The sequence below is a fragment of the Schistosoma haematobium genome, chromosome 2 (assembly GCF_000699445.3).
Source record: "Schistosoma haematobium chromosome 2, whole genome shotgun sequence".
Taxonomy (NCBI): Eukaryota; Metazoa; Platyhelminthes; class Trematoda; order Strigeidida; family Schistosomatidae; genus Schistosoma; species Schistosoma haematobium.
Window position 1 is genome coordinate 47,250,500 of NC_067197.1, and position 20,299 is coordinate 47,270,798.

The following is a 20,299-nucleotide window of genomic DNA, read 5'->3' on the forward strand; positions in this document are numbered from 1 at the left end:
AGATTCAATCCAACAACCTATAGGTTTCATGCGCGAGTGCTTAACATCTAGACTACTGAATCGGCTGGCATACAACTCTATTGATGTTTAATCTGTCATTCGTTTTGTGTTATTCTTATAATCTGAATCAGATTACTCCAGTGTCACAAATATCTTTGTGATGTTCGATTTTATGACGCAATAATTGGAATGAGTTTGAAACAATGTTGAAAACGAAAAATCCATGAAGCGAATTTGCATTTCTACATTAAATTTGTGATTCGTTTTATTTAAACAGTTAATGAATCATGTTGCGGTGTGTGCTACGTATTTCGACAGATATATGTAGTATGTTTAATCAATCGAAAGTAACAATGTCTTGCTGTTTGTACTGATCCATAAGCCAACTAATGTAAGACCACCTTGAAATTCGTGAAAGCAGTTGACGGCCGTTTCATCCAAATATCAGACTTTTAAGTATCATGAATCAACGATCCCGTATGCGAAATTGTTTGAAATTATGAAGATTTATGAAGAATGCGATGATAGTGTGTGAATGTGTTTCATTAAAATCGTTAATAATAAATAATTTGATCAAATTATTATTAAACCAATACTTGCGCCTGTTACTCCTCGTGGAGGAGCATAGGCTGCACATCATCATTCTCCATCCAACCCAGTCCTGGCTGAACATTTCCAGGTCTTTCCAGTTATCGTTCATCCGTTTCATATCGGCTTTTGTTTCCATACGTAGCATGTTCTTTGACCTTTCTTTTTTCGCTTCCCTTCAGAATTCCACGTTAGCATTTGTCTCATGATGCCTTTCGATGCTTTCTGTAATGTGTGTTGTATCCAATTCCATCGTCTTTTCCTTATTTTATACTTCAGAAGGAAGTTGATTTGTTCTGTTTCACAGTAGGCTGTTGCCGATAGTATCCGGACAATAGATGTTCAGTATCTTGTAAAGATAACTAATTATAAATACTTGTACCTTCTTGATGTTGGTTGAAGGAGTTCGCCACGTTTCAGCTCTGTACAGTAGAATTGTATAATGCTTGACAGTTGGTTTGAGTTCCATATGCTCTTCACTTGTAGGAATGCAGTCCTTTCATTGTCAATCCTTGCCTTTACGTCTGCATCCGACACTCCTTGTTCATCAATGATACTTCCTAGGTGCGTGAAGGACTACAAAACTTTCAGAGTTTCGCCACTAAGTGTGATTTGGTTTGTGTTCTCGGTGTTGTATTTGAAGATCTTGATTTTTCCTTTGTGTAAGTTGAAGCCCACTGATGCAGATCAAATTTTCCTAAATTTTATCTACTTTTTCAGTATGATACACATAATGCCTATATTCAGCATTCCTTTCAAATTTTTTATCATTGAGTAATATGCGATTTCTATCTTATTTAATTGATCTCTCATTTTTCTGGTAGAAAATGTGACCTATTATTATTATTATTATTATTATCGCTTGGACAAATAAAGAAAGCGAATGTTTACATTATTATTAGTTGTATTGCTATGTGAAGCTGAACGACATATGTGAGACTGGAGGTTCGCTATTGATATTACGGATGGTTCAGCATTACTTTGATAAGTATAGCTGACTGTTCATACGCAAAATCGATTTGTTGGTTAACCGATTTCATTATTAATGGTGGTTGCTTTTCAGAGTTCTCAAGGGCCAGTGTCATTAGGACACTGGTAAGAGTTTCACTGTTGTGTAAGTCTCATCCCATCCAATTTTCGTTAATGTGTATCTGCTACTTGAACTCTATTTACTCTTTCCACAATTTCTTTCATTTAAAACATTTAAAACGATTAAACTCTGAACTCCTAAGACGAGTTTAGGCATAGCAAACAATAATGTTTTTAGATTTACGTTTGAATGAAACGCAGCCTATGGTTTTTTAGTGAAACGTTTTTAGTGATTGTTGTACAATTACATTATATTCACCATTATTTGAGCGATTCCTGACATTTTTGGACCTCAGTAGAATATCAGTGATAATATCCGATATTTCGAAAATAAAACAGAGCGATGAAACATTTCGATGCTATCCGTTAAATAACTTTATTTTTTATTGTTCCACATGTAGGCTATCCATTATAACACACCATTTTAATGTAAATTGCATATTACCAATAAAAGTTGTAGGTGACTCGCATTGCAATTTCAATCATTGAGAAAGTGAGTCAATTGAAGCTGGAACATCATGGAAAACCTGGAACAACTAAACGAACGTTTCGTCCTATTTGGTACCCCTCAGTTGTTCTCATCCACGAGGTCAACCATTGAAATTAACAAAATATACGCAAAAGCCCTTCTTATATGAATCAACATATGTTCATCGGTGACGGGCTTCAAGTGGAATTTTTTGTAGATCTGGACAGCAGCAGTGACCCGTGCAGTTCAACGCTTCTGTTGTGAGATAGTAACTCACTGAAGGTAATGGTGGTCATACCACTCAATCTCGTGGATTGGTTAGAGTTAGACATTGACAGCCTTTGTTGAAGTTTTGTTTTCTGAGCTGGATGGTTTGGTTCTGGAACTTTCATCGTTCTTCTGAACGACAACATCAGCACAAACTTCCGATACACAGAACGTGATTTGTTGTTTAAAATAATAATGCTGACGATGAAGATTGATCACAATCTGACATCCGATAACCGTGAGGAGTATCAACCAGTCAAATGTACATGTAAATGAGAGTTCAACAGATAGACGAACTCGAGAATTCTGTAAGATTACAATCACTAAGACTATATGAAATAAGATGGTAAACATTATTTGTGATTATTGATGGCTGGTGTCAAATATTCTCTGAGAGGATGATAAACTATTTTTTATCAACTCATTATCTCAGTAGAAACTAATCTGTAATTGCAAAATGTGAATCTTATTCATTTTTCTGCTGTGTGTTTATCGATGATTGTCAGTCATATGAATGCATCATTAGAAAGCGACATTTCTTTCTATACTCAAAGTAAATATCACGCTAATTACACAATAGAAAACATCAGATAACCTAATTATTCAGATGAAATATGATGATAAACAACAAAAATTTTCATCATTGACATTTCTACAAACAACAAATGAGGTCAACAGACTTATGTCGGCATATTACGCGTTCACATAATGTACATTAATATTTACACTAGTGTTAAATTTTGAAAAATATTTCTTTTACAGAAACGCTAAGTAGATTAGAAGAACTGAAATATATTTGCTAATTTTGAGCAATATTCAAACACATAATCGTGAGTGAATCGCCAAAGTACAGTCCTCAATGTGAACGGTTTCACGAGTGCGAGAGTAGCACGTGTTGTGTTCACGTCAAACAAATACTGCTCATCGAGGATCATATGTTACTGATGAACAGTCATGTCATTTTGAGACCCAATCAAATGCTTTTTTTGTTGTCAATCACACTATGGTTTTGAGTAATTTATGGATGTAAAAGATAGGTGTCTACTTGACCATAATGGAGAAGACAGAATTCAAACAAGTGAAACAACGAACAATTAGTGATATTCATTACGGAACAGAAACCTTGCATCAATATCTCTCTGATTATCTTTAATTAGCCATATCATTTGTATTGGGTTTGGAGAAATTTTTCAGGAATCATTATCGGGATATATCAAGCTCATCTTCATTAGTGCTGTTAGTGCCCGTTGTTGTAGCAAAGTAGCAGTATGACGTATGATGGGGAATGAATGTGCAACACATTCCTATTCTGCTCAACGTTGGTGGTGAGATATACGGGACGTAGTTTTTGGACGAATTTCATTTCAATGTTTTTGAATATAGGAACACTACTGAGAATAAAAGCAGATTAATGTAGGCCACATTAGATATAGTAATTTCTGTGACTCGTTTTCACAGTAGAGACCTAATATGCAACGCAAGAGTCATTGAGACGCATCAATCGTCCACACTGAAATAACATGAGACTATGTTTAGTTTTCAAACTATAGACAAAAAGTATTTCATCATTATTCGTGAACTGTGATTTTAATGAGATGTTCAGGTACGATATTTTAAATTTCAGTCTACTGAGACAAATCTCTTTTTTCCGTTAAAGCCATTTGACTTAATTAAATAAATCTGTCTTCCAATTTCATTTGCGCGCCATTTAAAAAAGGACAGTGGTATTTTTCCTCGCTGAATAAATTTGTTTGTTTTGATCGTTTATTACGTATCAAGACTACTGTTTTCACTTTAATTGAATTTATTTCGGTTGAAGTATTCGACTAACGTATCGTTTTTACTGTTTTGTCGTTGGTACTCTTGAGTACCTCTTTTTCAACTGCATCTGTTAGTACTTTTGGTCCTGGCAATCTACAGCTCTTCACTTTTGGTCCTTGATAATTTTTTTTGTTTCTGAGCGTCATCACAGTTTAAAAAAGAACCCCTCCTAAATGACCGGACAGTGTAAAAAAAGCAGTTGCCAACGTCCGGGTTGTCGTTATCCTGTTGAAAGCGGCATGCAGTGCGACGAGTGCAAAGGCTGGTACCACGAAGTTTGCACGAACTTAACGCCTGCTGCTTTCAAACGGTTAAGTAAGAAGGGTTGTGTATGACTTTGTCAACAGTGCTGCTCGGATGCAAACAGCTTGTTAAATGAGGCCATTTCACTAGTTGATGCTGCAAAAAAGTGTTTTAGCAAGCATAGTCGGAACGCGTCAAACAGCACTCGATCTGTCGACACGCAAATCAACGTGAAGGAAACCAAGGTTAGTCCGATGATAGATGAGTGACGCCCGTCAAAGAAGGAAAAGTAGTCTCCAAAGGGGCCTGCCTTTAACAAAAGCTCAAGAAAAGTAGGGTTTTCTGTTCCCCGTCTCCCAGATGGCATCCAACAGGAAACAACTAGAAGCCGCAATCGCAAGGCTCGATCGGTTTCAAGCGGTTAACATAATCCGACGTCTCAGGTCGTCGATAACCCCCCAAAACCCAACACTAGGTTTGACGCAACTGATATTGCTTCTACCAGCACCGTTGACAAATGGGTACAGGTTGTAAGGAAGAAAAGTAGGGATACAAAAGGGAACCCTGCCCCCGTAAAAGTAGTTGAAAAATCAAAAGCTGATCATGGCGACAGATCATCTATTTTTCATAGAATCAAGGAGAGCGAGAGCTCTGTAAATATCGGCGAAATTTGATCACTTTGTGAGTGAGCATATGCTGTGTTACACCTATCGTTCAAATTCTAAGTATCGTTAGTCTTTCAATTGTTGAGGATACATTCATACTCTCGAATGTATTGAGCTTAAAAAACAAATCTTCTTGTTGCAAGAAAACAATGGATAAAAGCTTTAGCCAATGGAAAATTAGTGAATGTTATCTACATAGACTTCAGCAAATTGTTTAACAAGATGACAACAAACGGACTGCAATTGAAGCTAGAAAATCATGGCATGGCTTGACCTCCTGTATTATGGCTTAAAATGTTTTTCGTAGGTTGTAAACTGGAAGTTGAAGTAAATTGGATCTGCTCCATCTGCAGACCACTACTTATTGGAGTACTCCAAGGTTCTATACTAGATCCCTTTTTTTATGCTCCATGTAAATTATCTCTCAAGTATAGTTTATTCCTCAATATTATTATACGCTTATGATGTGAAAATCTGGCAAGAAATAATGAGAGATCCAGGTGCATGCGACTAACTTTTCTGAAGAATGACTGATACCCACCGACGCGGCAAATTGTGTCATAATACACTTTGAAGATGCAAAGTTGAATAGCCACTGCATAGGGGAAGTGCCTGTAAGTGCCTGCAATTCCTTGTTTGAAAAATGACTTGTATATCCTCGAAAACGTACTGGGTGCGATTGCAGAACTCTGATGTTCACAACAAAAATAGGGGATTGAAAAACAAAACCTTTTTACTCCATCTTATCGTAGACAAAGAAGTAACCTGATTTTGATGCACATAATATAAAGTAATGATTTTTGACCAAAAATAATTTATCATTTGCTTTACACTAGATTCCCAAAGCGAAACAGGTGGTCTCCTTAGAATTCCACATCAGGACACTTCGAACGAAATGTGCAATCCACAAGGTGGGTGATGCAGTTCCATGGTTGCCTCTGAGTAATAACTAGTTCACGTGTTATTTATTCACTCAGGATTCCAAATTTCATCTGCACCATTGGTTTGAAATTATGGTTTTTCAACACCCTCAGAAAGGATCGTCCATATCTACTAACCCGAGTTAAACGCCGGCCATTCTCAATTTGTCCTCGTCCCTCTGCGAGAAGTCAGTGAGTACGGCTTGCCTGACAGTGGTTGTACGCACGTGATGGCCTATGATTTCGAATTCCAAGTTTGTTTTTGCTCATTCAGTTCTTTCTATCTTAAATTGCAGCTATTTGAGAATTCCTAGTCAGTTCTAAGATTCGCATACTTTTAATTATCATAACAACTACTTATGGAATGTTGTCATTCGGAGACGCATATTGCAAATGCAAAGTTCAGATGCATAGGAAATCATACTATCTATTTCTATTTATCACAAATCCTCAATTCTTAGCTACGTACATGTGTATATAAGGTTTTGGTTTGGAAAACAACTGTATTACAAATAACGTCGTGTGAACAATCTAAGTTTCAAGCAAGCAGTTAATTGTTGATAAATTTCACTCCTTTTCACCGGATTTGTAATAACATACTGACTAACGCAAGTTCCCTCTCATGGAGGAGAATACGTCGCGCAACATCATTCAACACCGGGCACTGCGCTGGACCTCTATTTTGAGTTGTTTTCAGTAGCTAATCATCCTAATGATGTTTGCTTTCTATTCACGATGCAGTGTGTTATTTGACCATTATCCTTCCCGCTTTCCTTAAATACTCCTAGTTAAAAGTTGCTTTGTGGTGCTGTTTAATGATTTCGGCAATATATGTTTTATTCATCTTCGGCGACTTTTCTCAATTTTCTCTTCCGGAAGTTGTTTTGTTCTCTCCTACAGTAGGCTATTGCTAATAGTTACAGGTACTAATGCGTGTTTGATCATGGTTATGGCAGTTCTCCTAGTTTTATCTTCATGCAGTGCAACTGTCTTGACGTTCGTATTAAGGCTCGTGACATTATTATTGGTTGACAGTTCGTTTGAGTTTTGTTTGTTCAAATCTTTCAATTGATTCCAAGTTGTCTCTTTTATTCCATATTTTCTCTCAGATGTAAAGCTATTCATTAACCTGTGAAACAACAGAAGTAAGCGAATGTGCGAGCGTAAGCAGTTGTTTATCTGTTTCAATAGGACTCAATTTTTATTTCAATACGACTCAGCTATCTGAGCATAGAGGATGAGTGTTGCTTAGCGAAATCAATATGATTAACACGTTTTCTCCGTTACATGTCCTTTCGTTTGGTTTCCACCAGTTAATTTCTCCGGTTGCCTGTCTGGATCAATGAGTGTGTGAAACATACACGTTCAAGATACATTATCGTATTTGTCTCATTTTATTCTGTTATTGTCGAAAAACAATTGAGTGGATAAAAATACACGTGCATCTTTAACATGTACATTTCGACGCCGATCAGCATAGAATCTTACTGGAGTCAGATATAGGGCCACTAATACAAATATGACTGTGCATGCTAATTAGTGATCAGTTAGCGTTCAAACGCAAATCGCAATTTCATACCTTGATTGTGTTCGCGTTTTTCAGCATGTCATGTTCTATGAGACCCTCATCAACAGGATCACACTCTGCATACAGCTGAAAAGAATTGTACCACCCAATAGAGATTTTTGTTGCACATAATTTACTTTGAAACGCTTAACCGTTTTTGTAAATTAAGCGTTGTATCATCCGTCCGTCTTTTGTATTCAAAGTAAGTTTATCTTTCAGCTGTGATGTTAGTTCTCTCCTGTGTTAAGATAGCACACTAATGATCAATATTGTGAATGATATAATTTTTCGGGGTGAGATACTTACTAACCAATTTCATTTGGTGAAAAAGTGCTCGTTCGCTCATCCTTTTTTTATACATGACTGTTCAAGGAGTCGGCTGAAATCTGCTGTCTGAGCTCTTTACTTCAACTCATTACTGTTTCAAAGTAGTAGTCAAGAAGATAAGGTGAAAGACGTGAAAATTGTTCTCACTCAACTGAACGTGATTGCTTTATATATGAAACTTTGTTTATCTCTAACGATAAGGGCTGTGTGAAGTAATAAAATTCATTTATTTATTCATTTATTCACTGATAAGAGCCGGCTTACATCAAGTAATAAAACATCAAAAACGCAAATGACTACTTGTCACAATATCACAAACAAGATTATTACTATTCTGTTTGGCAGAGTTTAACTAAACCCATTTTTCTCTCATGTACAATAAGTACTTATTCCCTTGACGAAGATGCAAGGGAATATGAGTTATAGCGTTAGTGAAGTTGAATGAAAATCTGGGCAAAAATGTAACACTTGTAATGACTAAATAATAGCCACATTAGCATGAACGTCAAGGAGATGAATAAGTGGAAACGATTGAATAGATTATGGTAAAGTTGTTGATTACCAGTAACTGTTAGAGATTCTGAAAGCTGTGTAGACAGTACGAGATTTATATCAGTTTTCTCATCCTCAATATACAAGTCGAAAAACTGTAGTTTTATGACTTATCTACTTCAGACTGTGTTTCGGCACCTTTTATAAGTTATTCCAAGTATTTCTGTACTTCATTGTGATTTTCAATAATATAGAAGCATTTGACCAACTATAGAAATGTCACTTTGAAGGAGTCCTCTTTCGTAATGTTTTTCTTTTTTCCTTATTCCTATTTGACTATTATTGATGATTTAAATTAATGTTAAGTATTTTACAATTGACTAATCACTGTGTGGTCACCAATGTCTTGTGTGTCAAGTCCTCATTAGCGTATATCGCGTGCTATCGACCATGATGCACCAGTCTAGGTGACTCAACACTGCGTGCACTATTGTGAGATTAGATGGTGATTGGAGGTTGTCGACGAGAAATGCTGGACCCGGGTTTCGTGCTGTAGCAAACCTGAAGGAAGTCATCGACCTTATGATTTGTAGATCAGTTGATGAAATAGATCTTTTGAAGTGACCACTCACATATATGACTTTTGGAACCGATTTTATTTAACTTGGTATAACTATGCACGTGATTATCTACTTTGAGATGTTTCAACAGTCATTATTCATAATTTAGCGGACATCTATATTGCTTGGTGCTCTATCACGTTGGTTGAGTGAACGAAAGTTGATTTTCCACTTTGGAGTCACTATTAACATTCAAAACACAGTTGGCACGATAACGAAAATCGGATACAAGTGAGTTACAATATTGAAGGAAATTTGGCGGAGTGTAAAGTTGTTAGCGAATAAGAAAATTGTTAGTTTATAAGTTGAGCTGGTAACTGTATAACGAATTGACAATCATGACGTTCAACAAAATGTACAAAACTTTCGAAATGAAGTACACAAAATGAACCCCAAACTCGATTTACAACTTATTTTATACCAATGCGATGGCGTCAGGCAGCAGTAATTATCTAGTCTAACGATATTATTTGCTGAACACAAAACAAATCGATTTCAACACATAAATATCGGTACAAAGAGGTACCGAGTATATATGCACCACATTAATCACTCGATCTGTGTGAGGGTTAAGGTATTTTCGGGTTGCCGTAAACGAAATAGGTGGGTGAGCGTTCGACCTAAAGGTGCAATCCACAAAGCGGTTGAGCAACAAGGGAGATGCAGTTTCATGGTAGCCGCTGACTGATAACTGATTCACATCTCATTTATTCATTCAGAATACTAGAGCCTATGTACACCATTGATTAGTACTTAGCGTTTTCCAACTCCTTTATGTGACTACTCCATGTCCAACAACATAGTTTATTCGCCAGCCATTCGCATATTGTCCTCGCATCGTCACAAGAGGTCAGTGAGTAAGACGTCCTTGACAGGGAATGTACGCACGTGGCCATGTGAAAGCATTTGGAGAGAGAGGGCTGACTCTCCTCACTCTCGGCCGTATCATGGCATTTAGGGGCTCCTGATGTGAGAAACCTGTAACAAGTTCGAAATCTATTTAAACCTAAAATTACATCGGATGATTCAATATCAAATGTTGTATATCAAATATTATTTCATGGAAAAATCAGTGTTGGAAGAGCTATGCTTCGAATTGCAGACATCAATTATATGATTATACACATTGGCATATTATTCAGATACACTTCCAGAAATCAGATGACTGTGTAACACAGAGTCTACATGCAAAACGTAGCTGAACACATGAACGTGAAATCTAAGGAGAAGTACAATCCATTAGAGAAATTTGAACTCCTATTTACACTGTGATGGTTAAAACACGCAACTGTCAACTCAGTTTCGGTATGATTTTTGAATCTGAAAACGACAACTCCATTTTAGCTCCTTTTGAGGAATAAGCTTTGATTGAAACTAATGGCCGTATATTGTTTCTGTGAACAATAAAAATTTGGAACGAATTACCATAGTTTGTCACTCAGCATTTGCTGAACAATGAATAATAAAGTAACGAAGGATGAAAGAGATTAATTATGTTTTGATGATGTGTGTTCCGACAGGTCAATTTGCAATAATGACCGTCGCATATTCCAAATGATATTTTTCAGTAGTCCGACGTGATATTGACGAAAATTCCAAAACGTGCACATTGATGATTAATAAACACAACACCACCAGTTCAAGAACAAGATGTTGTCAAACTCTCGAAAAACAAGTCAGATTTTAATGAAGACAAAAACGCAAATATTAAAAACCGTGTCCGGTATTTTATTAACAAGTGTACATCGGTTATTACGTAGGCAAGGACAAAATACACATAGTTCCGTGAAGAAATTTACCGAACCATTGAAATGAATAATTAAGTCCAGAGTTTTCAAATAGAATACGAAATAAAAAAGCACTTGGTCAGAATATTCGAGGATCATTCATTATATCTTCGTCTTTTATGCAGCCATCTCCAAATAACGCAACCGATGCATGCAACAAAGAAGAAGACGACTGAAGGAATAACAATATACAGGTACCAAAGTGATTTGTTCTGTTTACTTTCTTCAGTTATTTCAAAAGTCGTATTCCCGAATGTTGTTTCTTTGTGATTCATGGGTGTCGATGTACTCACATCGTTTACATCCGGGATCTTTTGAATAAACAAAACAGTAGCATTCATCACAAAAGATGAAATACCTTTTGATTAATTCATTACGCATTACTGTCAATAAAAGTGACAAAATAAAATTCAACAAACAGTAACAAAATGTGCATTTGTACAATCATTCAGAACATTTACCACCGATCTGACAATCAGTTAAGCAAGCACATACCTTGAAATGGCAATCATTCACGTTAAAGAAATGATTATCCTGATGATTACTGTCAATGCACGTGTTCCATTTCTCACACCAAATACATGTTATATTCGGTGTTGTTGCTTGTTGGCATGCTTCACTTGAATTGTGTATTGGACAAATTGCTGTAAAAGTAATTAGGTGATACAATAATTCGAATGTTTAAGTAAAAGAGAATTACAATACATGCAACTATCACTCAATTGCATGATAGTGATTTCTGTGTTATGTGACTACTTCATTCACTGGAGAATTGTTATCACAATGCAGTATACATTCAATTTCAATAATGTTTCACAACGGCGTGTTTGCATTGAATGAAACAAAATTGAATGTCAAGTATGGACGACTGGCAAACTTGACAGATTTCAATCACTGTTTATATTCAGAAATTTACACAAAATGCTCTTACTGGGTTCAGCGAAGCCTACTGCATATTATGTTTCGACAACGCAGAGTTACTTTTCATGAAAGCAGTGCTGGAAAGTAAGCTGTTCTTAGACTACAAATTCAGCTCAATTCAGTCGAATATTAAATGAAGAAAAACATTGTGTTTCCAATCATCATTGCCGTTTTATCCTGAAAAGATTTTAGTTGTTCTACTATGAGAAAACATAACAAATTTTGTGACTGCATTCTGGTCTGTGTGCTGTCGATTAATGCAACAGACTAGTTGAATAAGTCATTAGTTCTGAGATAAATAAATACATAAATAATTCTGAGACTGTTTATGATGAAATGTGTTTTGATGGCGTCAAATTTCTTCATCTTCATCTTGTCGGATATGTATGACAAAGCAGAGATTTCGGAAAGTAGACAATCGTTTTGAGGTTAATCGCAATTACATGAAGCGTTCTTGTGATTTCAATGCCCCAGAAATATTTGATGTCACATGTACCAAATAGGAAAAACAGAAGCTCCCTGGTCGATCCAAAATCAACTCACTGTCACTTAATCTTTTTCCAGATCACGATCATCTCATACATCGTTTTGTGAGTTTGTCCACAAGACTTTAATAATCGTTCAAAATGGGTACCTTATCATTCCTAATATTTAAAAGTGAATCGACGCGTAGCTACTAGTGATAAGTGAAAAGTATTTTTGGTCGGATGCCTGGATGTCATTTGGTAGATGACTGCAGTTTCAAATGAAATTTTCAGCGTGTGGAAATAAGAAGGATGGATTCAAGTGTGAAAATAGTAAATGATGATAAATAAGGTTTAACATACTGCCGATGACTTCATACTCCACTAACGTGCCATTTTTGACCCATTCTGCAGGAAAAGCTATCTCATGTTTCGTCTTATCTTGTGTGACTAAATGAAGAGAAAAAACGTAACATTTAGATTTCCTTTATGAGCAACAACAGAAAAATTTAAGTTCAACCCTTTAAACAATTTTTCACATTTCAGCTTACAAATAAACAACATGGGAGCATCAAGTGAAAAAAAAATGATGACTACCGTTCCTTCTTATTTAAAAAGTCTCAGCTGGATATTCTTCCATCTCGGCGTTGATGTTTACTCGAGAACAAGAGCTGAGGACCTTTCAATTCAAACGCCATACGGAAATTCGATCAACTATTCAGTCCGAATACCTACTGGCTTGTACGAAGCATGGAAACGTATTTCATTCCTGCTATGTTAACCCAATCCTACCTTCGATATTTATGACAGCAATCGATTCCACTGCTAACCACCATCCATATTTGCTTACATGGCTTGTGACCGAAAGCAACATCAAAGCAATCATCACAGAAAGCGCGTGAATCAATAAGAGACAAGCGGGAGAATTCGAACGAGCAATATAGAAATTACATCATCTACCTACTCAGTAATTCACTTCAACCGATCAACATATATCACTTGATCAAATATTTGTTGCATTTTCCCACATGTGATCATGAAACACTGTATTCCACTCATTCACTCAGATTGAAACTTAGCTTTATCTTTCAAGAACACATAGGATTGACCATTGTGTGAAGAAAATATTAGCTTCAGATGCCTCTTATTCATCACTTTCATATATGAAACACACTTTGTTATGGATTGAGTGGTGATATGAATGAGAAAGGCAAGTGTGACGGTTGTACTGTAAGTAATCGCGCAAAAAAGAAGTCGATATTTTATCTGCTTAATTTCGTCGCTCATATATCCCTGACTTGTTCAGTTGATCGCTTTCCACAAGTCTAAAACCTTTCTAATTAACCATCCAAACTTTTGCGATAAGAAACATTCATACACCTTAGTTATTTTACTCCTGATTGCTGGTTATATGAGCATAAGCAAACAGATCATTGATTGTATACGTCACATTACATTTAACTGTCAAGATCATTCTTTGAAAAGTTTCTTACCTGTTTCACATTGAAAGATTCCTTGCATTCCTAACATCTTATTTTCTGAAATTTGCAAAATATTCTGAAAGAAACACGGAACGAGGATTTGTCAGCACACAACCTCTTATATCAAAACAAATTGATCATTGAAGAAATGGGTTTCGAAAAGCCGGCTATTGGAAGATGAAGTACAGTCTGACAGAATACGACACATTACATACACTATTCTGACAAACACTGGTTGGCACTATTTGGCAAGAACACATCGTTGTTACAACTGATATCATCTCACTTATATTTATTCACGTTTATAAAACGTGCTAGTGTGATTTTTGTCATTACATAGTCAAATTGTTTGTTGGCACATCACAAAATGTTGGTCTTCTTATATCGTGTTCAGCGTAGCTTAATACATTCGACAGTATTCAGAAACATAAAATAGTAGAATGATCTTAAGTACTTGAAACAAAACTATATGTTCATTCAATTTTGTAACTTACGTTCTCATAATAGATAGATATCTTCCCATTTGCATATATCACATTGGTTACAATGGGTGTAATCTCTACAATTAAAAAACTAACGATCCTTAGAATTCGAAAAGTAGGTGTGAAACCTTTGAAAAACATTTTAAGCCATAATACAGGAGGTCAAGCCATGCCATGATTTTCTAGCTTCAATTGCAGTCCGTTTGTTGTCATCTTGTTAAACAATTTGCTGAAGTCTATGTAGATAACATTCACTAATTTTCCATTGGCTAAAGCTTTTATCCATTGTTTTCTTGCAACAAGAAGATTTGTTTTTTAAGCTCAATACATTCGAGAGTATGAATGTATCCTCAACAATTGAAAGACTAACGATACTTAGAATTTGAACGATAGGTGTAACACAGCATATGCTCACTCACAAAGTGATCAAATTTCGCCGATATTTACTGAGTCGTGTCAAATGCTTTCTTCAGTCGGATTCGCATTCAAAACATTTAAGTCGACTTCATAAGAATGAAACGAGCATACATCCTTCCAAACTAGTGTGAAATGCCTAGTCTCTGAAGCTGTAATACCATTGTATTACTACCTATTCATTGAAGGTCTAATATTGCATAGATATTCGCACGTACGCAATAGCTGCTATAATTTTCCTTGAAACAATCGACTCTAAGTACGTATGACATAAGTTGTGGAGGGTTTTCGCACAAATGCAACTTGAGAATCTCATTGATAACCTAACATATGGATATTTAAATCGATCAAGTTACTGTGACCGCAGTGTTTGTTTGTTGTAGATGAGAGACGAATGGATTTAAATGTGTAATCTCAACGATTTCTCAATTTGGAAGGATATATAGATATATAGGAATGACTGTGCGATGGATGGAAGTGTAGATGAATATGATGTGCACAGGAATGGCTTTGTGACAAACATATAACAGGTTTTCAAACAGGCAATAAAGATCAATTTTTTAAAACGTCATATCTAATTTATCTCAGTTCATTTCAACTAAGCTTCAATTCCCAATCATTGTGATCAAACGGTGAATGGATTTCATATTTTGTTCAACCCTCATTTTCCAGAAAAGTAACAAATATTTACGTGTCCAATTTCTGAGAGCTGAATCGCACAAACAGTGAGTGACCACAGGGAGTGAAGAAGTAAGTGTGAGGAATTCACATGCAATGAATTACGTTTACCATTATCTTTTCCTTCAAGAAACCATTTGACAGCGAATAATCCCTCTGAATTATTGAAAATAAAAATAGATAATGAAATTTGTGTAGAATGAAAATCCATCTGTTTTAATAAATGTACGTTTTAACATGGACTACCTATGCATACAAGTTATCAATTTCATTCCTGCATTTATTTGAAATGGTGTGATGAAATGCTCGATCATTGCTTATGAGGAAGCTTCAAGGATTATTGTCAGTTCGACGATATGATGAACGTTTCAATCCAACTAAGTGAGAAAAATGTTACACTTCCGTAAATTTCTCTCAAACGTTTTCGACTGAATTACTGTCTTTTGATATTTATTGGACGTCAGAATTTGTCAATCATCAATTCGTATAGCTGACCGAGATATACGGATTTAAACTTGATGTTCTAGGTGTTCTTGTTTGAGTAAAGAATCTTGCACATTCGTTCATTAGTTCGCTGTTTCAGAAAGTGTTTGGATTCGAAAATCGTATGAATATGAATATGATTATAGAGATACAGTTGAATATACGATGGTCGACAGACAGCGACTCATAGACATTAAACATTTCGGAATCAAGTAAGTGCTAGAAAAGTATTTTAGGGCATCAAATAATATTTGATAGATTGTCGACTTTAATAGTACATACTGATTTAACTCAGAACATCGCTTATTACTGCACATTTGTTTACTTTGATTCACTTACATTACTGAGGAATGTCGGGTCGGTGAGATTCCATATATGCAAAATGAATATGAGAACAGTAAACAAAACAAACTACAACCGAATATTATGAAAAACTCACCCTCATTCAAAAGACGAGGTGACAAAAAATTTGGTACAGCGTTCGAGATTTCTCCAATTCTTTCGTTGTTTTTATATATTTCTAAATCACCTTTATTTTTGTTAATGAAAACATGCAGTTTGATTGATAATTTCACGTTGAATGGATAAATGATTTCGAGATAAACTGAATAATTAAAAGAATTGCATGGACAAACAAATTCGCTGAAAACACTGAATCAACTTTGATTCATGGGATTTAGATGGTGGAGAAGATTTGTAGCCCATTTGGATGATTGTAATAGAGTTTTGTTCTCTGAGCCAGATGGTTTGGTTGTGGAGCTTTCATCGTTCTTCTGAACGGCATTTCTAACTGAATTTTTGCTGATAATGTCGTTCGGAAATCCACCAAAATTCATGGGATTAGTTTGTGATCAAGAAAACTCAATAACAATTTTAGTTCAAAGAAAAATATAGACTTACCAATTAAGAAAATAAAAAATGTACTGACTTGGCTTTCGTAATACTTCAACGGGGATTCTCGTACAACTGTCTAACAGGTGAAAACACAGGAATAGCGCCTCCACTACAAAATGTGATCAACTCACTTTATCCACGTCAAATTTCTTGAAACTGCCATTCACAACTGGATGAGGTTGATTGAGACTAATTGTTTGTGAGTAATGATAATGATGAGACTGTATATGACTATTAGAATCTGGCTGATTACTTACATATTGATATGATTCATTCTTAAAAATCACTTGTTTAAAGTTCTTCCAATCCGGATGTTTACAAATTTCTTGGCAGTTATAGAACTCGGAAAACAAGTTCAAGATCATAGAAATTCGTATGAACAGATCATATTGGGAATTGAATCTAAAATGGTTCGGGTGAATAAAATAACGTGATCTCATGGAATCAAATTTCAATGTGTACGATACACTCATTTACCTTGCGTGTTCAGCTAGCACTCACCTCATCATGTCGTTTAAAGCACTTAATGAAATTTCACTAGAAATTGTCTGGTATGTATAGATTTTTTGGGTGTTTGGTTGTTTTATTCTGATTTGATGATTCAAAGTGACCATTATGAAGGTCAAATTTCTTGGTAATAATATGTTCGTTATTGACCAATCATGGTAGTGGAATAACTGATCGTTATTCAATATTCTTCTATCTACTGAGAACCTGAGCTATAGTTTATTTATCGTTGTTTGATATTCCTGACCCCTGTTGATCAAACTGCCTTTGAATGTAATTGAAAATGCTTCATAATACACGGTTGGTTAACTTGCTACTGAAAAATACGAACAAACAGTTTGTTGCCCGTAAATATCTCTTTATAAACTGTCAGTAGTGTATTGTTTCTATTTGATTGATTCAAATCTAAATGACACAAACTGTTTGGATGGGAATTCAGCATTTACACATTTACACTTCAATTTCATATCAATAAAAATTATATTAAACGATTTCATCATAGTTCAATGAGAAAATATAACTTCTAAACGAAGTCCTATTCATTCTATCTGACCAACATAATAATGACGATTAAAGATAGTTATGTTAGATCATTGTGATAGAATGCAAGAACTTTCTGTATTGACAGGTAAATAACTGGGTACATACAGAGAGCTATAAGAAATTAACAGACCTCTGTGGATGTACATTAGATCACATCAAACTGTTGACAACATTACTTTGCTCAATTTCTGTTGAAATCTAAAAAGAAGCAGGGTAGTAGTAGTCTGTGATAAAATAGAGCGGTTTACAAAAGTACCTAATACATTCAAACATATTGAAATGGAGTTCATTGGAAATGAAGTGGATTGGGCTAACATGGACATTGCACAGTTAAATTCTCTGAGTATGCAGAGTAATTTAATCCGTTCACTCCTCTGAAGAGCCAGGTGAATATGCGTTGAAGACACAACTGATAATGAACTGAATCTAACCTAATAATTATTCCTGAAGACTTTCTCTAAACCTATATTAATTGACACAGCTAATTAATGATAATCAGAGAGATATATTTATGCGTGATTTTAATTCCATATTGAATATCACTGACTGTTTGTTGTTTCACTTGTTTGTATTTCGTCTTCTCCACTTTCCTTAGGTGGACACTCATCTTTCAAGTCCCTAATATACTCGAGGCCATTATGTGATTAACAACACAAAAGTGTATTTGAGCGAATGCAGAAGATAAAATTATCCATCAGGAACATACTATCGTCGATGAACTGGATTTGTTTGACGTGAACACAACACGTGCTATTTTTGTACTCGTGAAACCGTTTACACTGTGTGCTGTACCTTGTCAATTCAGTCACGATTATGTGTTTGAATATTCCACATAATCAGCCCATCTACTTTAGTTCTTCCAATCTACTTTACGTTTTTGTATAGAAAATATTCTTCTAAAGTCAACACTACTGAAAATAATAGAGTACATTAACTGAATGCGTGATATGCCAATATCTGTCTGTTGACCGCATTTCTTGTTTGTAGAAATGTCAATGATCAAAGATTCTGTTGTTTTTCACCATATTTTATCTTAATCATCACGTTATCTGATGTTTTCTATTTACTTTGAGTATAGAAAGGAATGTCGCTTTCTAATGATGCATTCATATGACTGACAAACACACAGCAGAAAAATGAATGAAATTCTCTATCATTTTTGAGTAAATTTGGCATCAGCTGCGAATATACGCTGTGTACATTTACCATCTAATTCTAAATTAGTGATCATTACCTTACTGAATTCTCGAGATTTCACTTTCGTAGTTTGTATATCGGTGGAACTCATAATTATAATAATCTAGAAGCGTTTAGACTCGACTGGTTGATACTTCTCATTTTCATTGAATGTGAAACTATGAACAATAAGCATTTTCTTGAAAAACTCCACATGACATTCTGTGTTTCGTTTTATTTCAATTACCCTGGCGGAGAAATTAATTGCAACACGATATTTTGGATAGACGCACTCGACTGTTTACCATATGGGTGTTTGTGTTGAATGTTGATTGAAGTTGGATACGTTCGTTGGGTGAGGGCAATCAGATTTGACACGAGATCGAATACATTTTGAAATATCATCTCGTGTTGAAATTCGTGTTAGTTTTGCCATAAAAAGCAGATGAAGTTGTCCGTGAATGAACACTCTGAGATGAATTCGTAAATAGCCTGACAGCCACGTTGGTCTGAACAACCTCATATGCATGTTTTGAATTGATGTTATTTAGGAGGTTTTTTGATTTAGTTAGACGATGTTCGGTGTTTATAGTCTGTTTTAAAACGTACAAGTTTAGTTAACCTCACGAATTACATATAACAGCTTAACATCCTAATAAACTAAGACGCCAACAGAAATGGTAATCAAATCAAAGACAAGCACATTTTAAATGCTGATCACATCTGTAAACTACTGGCATGAATTATGTAATCATTTCCTTCAGGATGTATATACATTAAATACAAAATGAATTCTGAAACTCAGGGGATATAATTTACTCTGATTACTTGATCACAAGCAACTCTCAATGTTTATTTAACGAGATATATATGAAAATGATGCTCTGCTGTCACACAAGGTTACACAGAGATATCCGACTTATCACTAATGCTTGGTCATAAATTGAAAACGTTTATGACGAAGCATGAGATACAGTGGACATCAAGGATACAGCTGGACGATCTAGACTTCGCCGATGATCTGACTTAAACCTACTTTTCAATCGCACACGCAACAACAAATGCAGGAGAGGAATATCAGATTAACATAGCCTCAACGGCAGTAAGTCTCAATATACACAACTGGAAATGTCAGATTCTCCGATACAACCCAGAATGCACCAATGCAACCACAATTGATGGAGATTCGGAAAAAGTAAAAAGCTTCACATAGCTGGACAGTTTCATTGATGAACATGGTGGATCTGATTCAAATGCGAACGCAATTCTACTGTATGGGGGGAAACCAGGAAAATTACGAAAGTCATCATCCAGAAGATACAAGTGTTTAATAACAGATATCTACGAAAATACTTCGAACCCGTTGGCCAGATATTATCAGCAACAGCCTAATAAGGGAGA

At 35.5% G+C, this 20,299-nt stretch overlaps 1 protein-coding gene across 3 annotated transcripts; it reads right to left on the bottom strand.

The window, feature by feature from the left end:
* Positions 1-10,576: 10,576 nt before the first annotated feature.
* On the bottom strand, positions 10,577-17,178 carry MS3_00007124 (uncharacterized protein). Of its 3 annotated transcripts, XM_051215377.1 has the most exons (9): positions 16,930-17,178; positions 16,414-16,893; positions 16,218-16,382; positions 15,407-15,451; positions 14,216-14,280; positions 13,734-13,797; positions 12,604-12,690; positions 11,351-11,499; positions 10,577-11,166 (listed from the first exon to the last, which is right to left on the bottom strand). In XM_051215377.1, exons 2-9 carry the CDS (start codon positions 16,481-16,483, stop codon positions 10,951-10,953), a joined length of 861 nt encoding a protein of 286 aa, XP_051068600.1. In that variant the 5' UTR covers positions 16,484-16,893; positions 16,930-17,178; the 3' UTR covers positions 10,577-10,950. The 3 variants fall into 3 exon arrangements, with proteins under 3 accessions (XP_051068600.1, XP_051068601.1, XP_051068599.1); XM_051215378.1 differs by lacking the exon at positions 15,407-15,451; XM_051215376.1 differs by having other exon boundaries at positions 14,216-15,451.
* Positions 17,179-20,299: the final 3,121 nt, after the last annotated feature.

Excerpts from the sequence above, each read along its gene's own strand:
- MS3_00007124 (XM_051215377.1), bottom strand. The coding sequence starts at position 16,483 with ATGGGCTACAAATCTTCTCCACCATCTAAATCCCATGAATCAAAGTTG. Across the intron at positions 11,500-12,603 it reads GGAGTATGAAGTCATCGGCA|CAATTTGTCCAATACACAAT; the intron begins GTATGTTAAACC and ends TTACTTTTACAG. Across the intron at positions 11,167-11,350 it reads TGAATGATTGCCATTTCAAG|ATCCCGGATGTAAACGATGT; the intron begins GTATGTGCTTGC and ends TTTATTCAAAAG.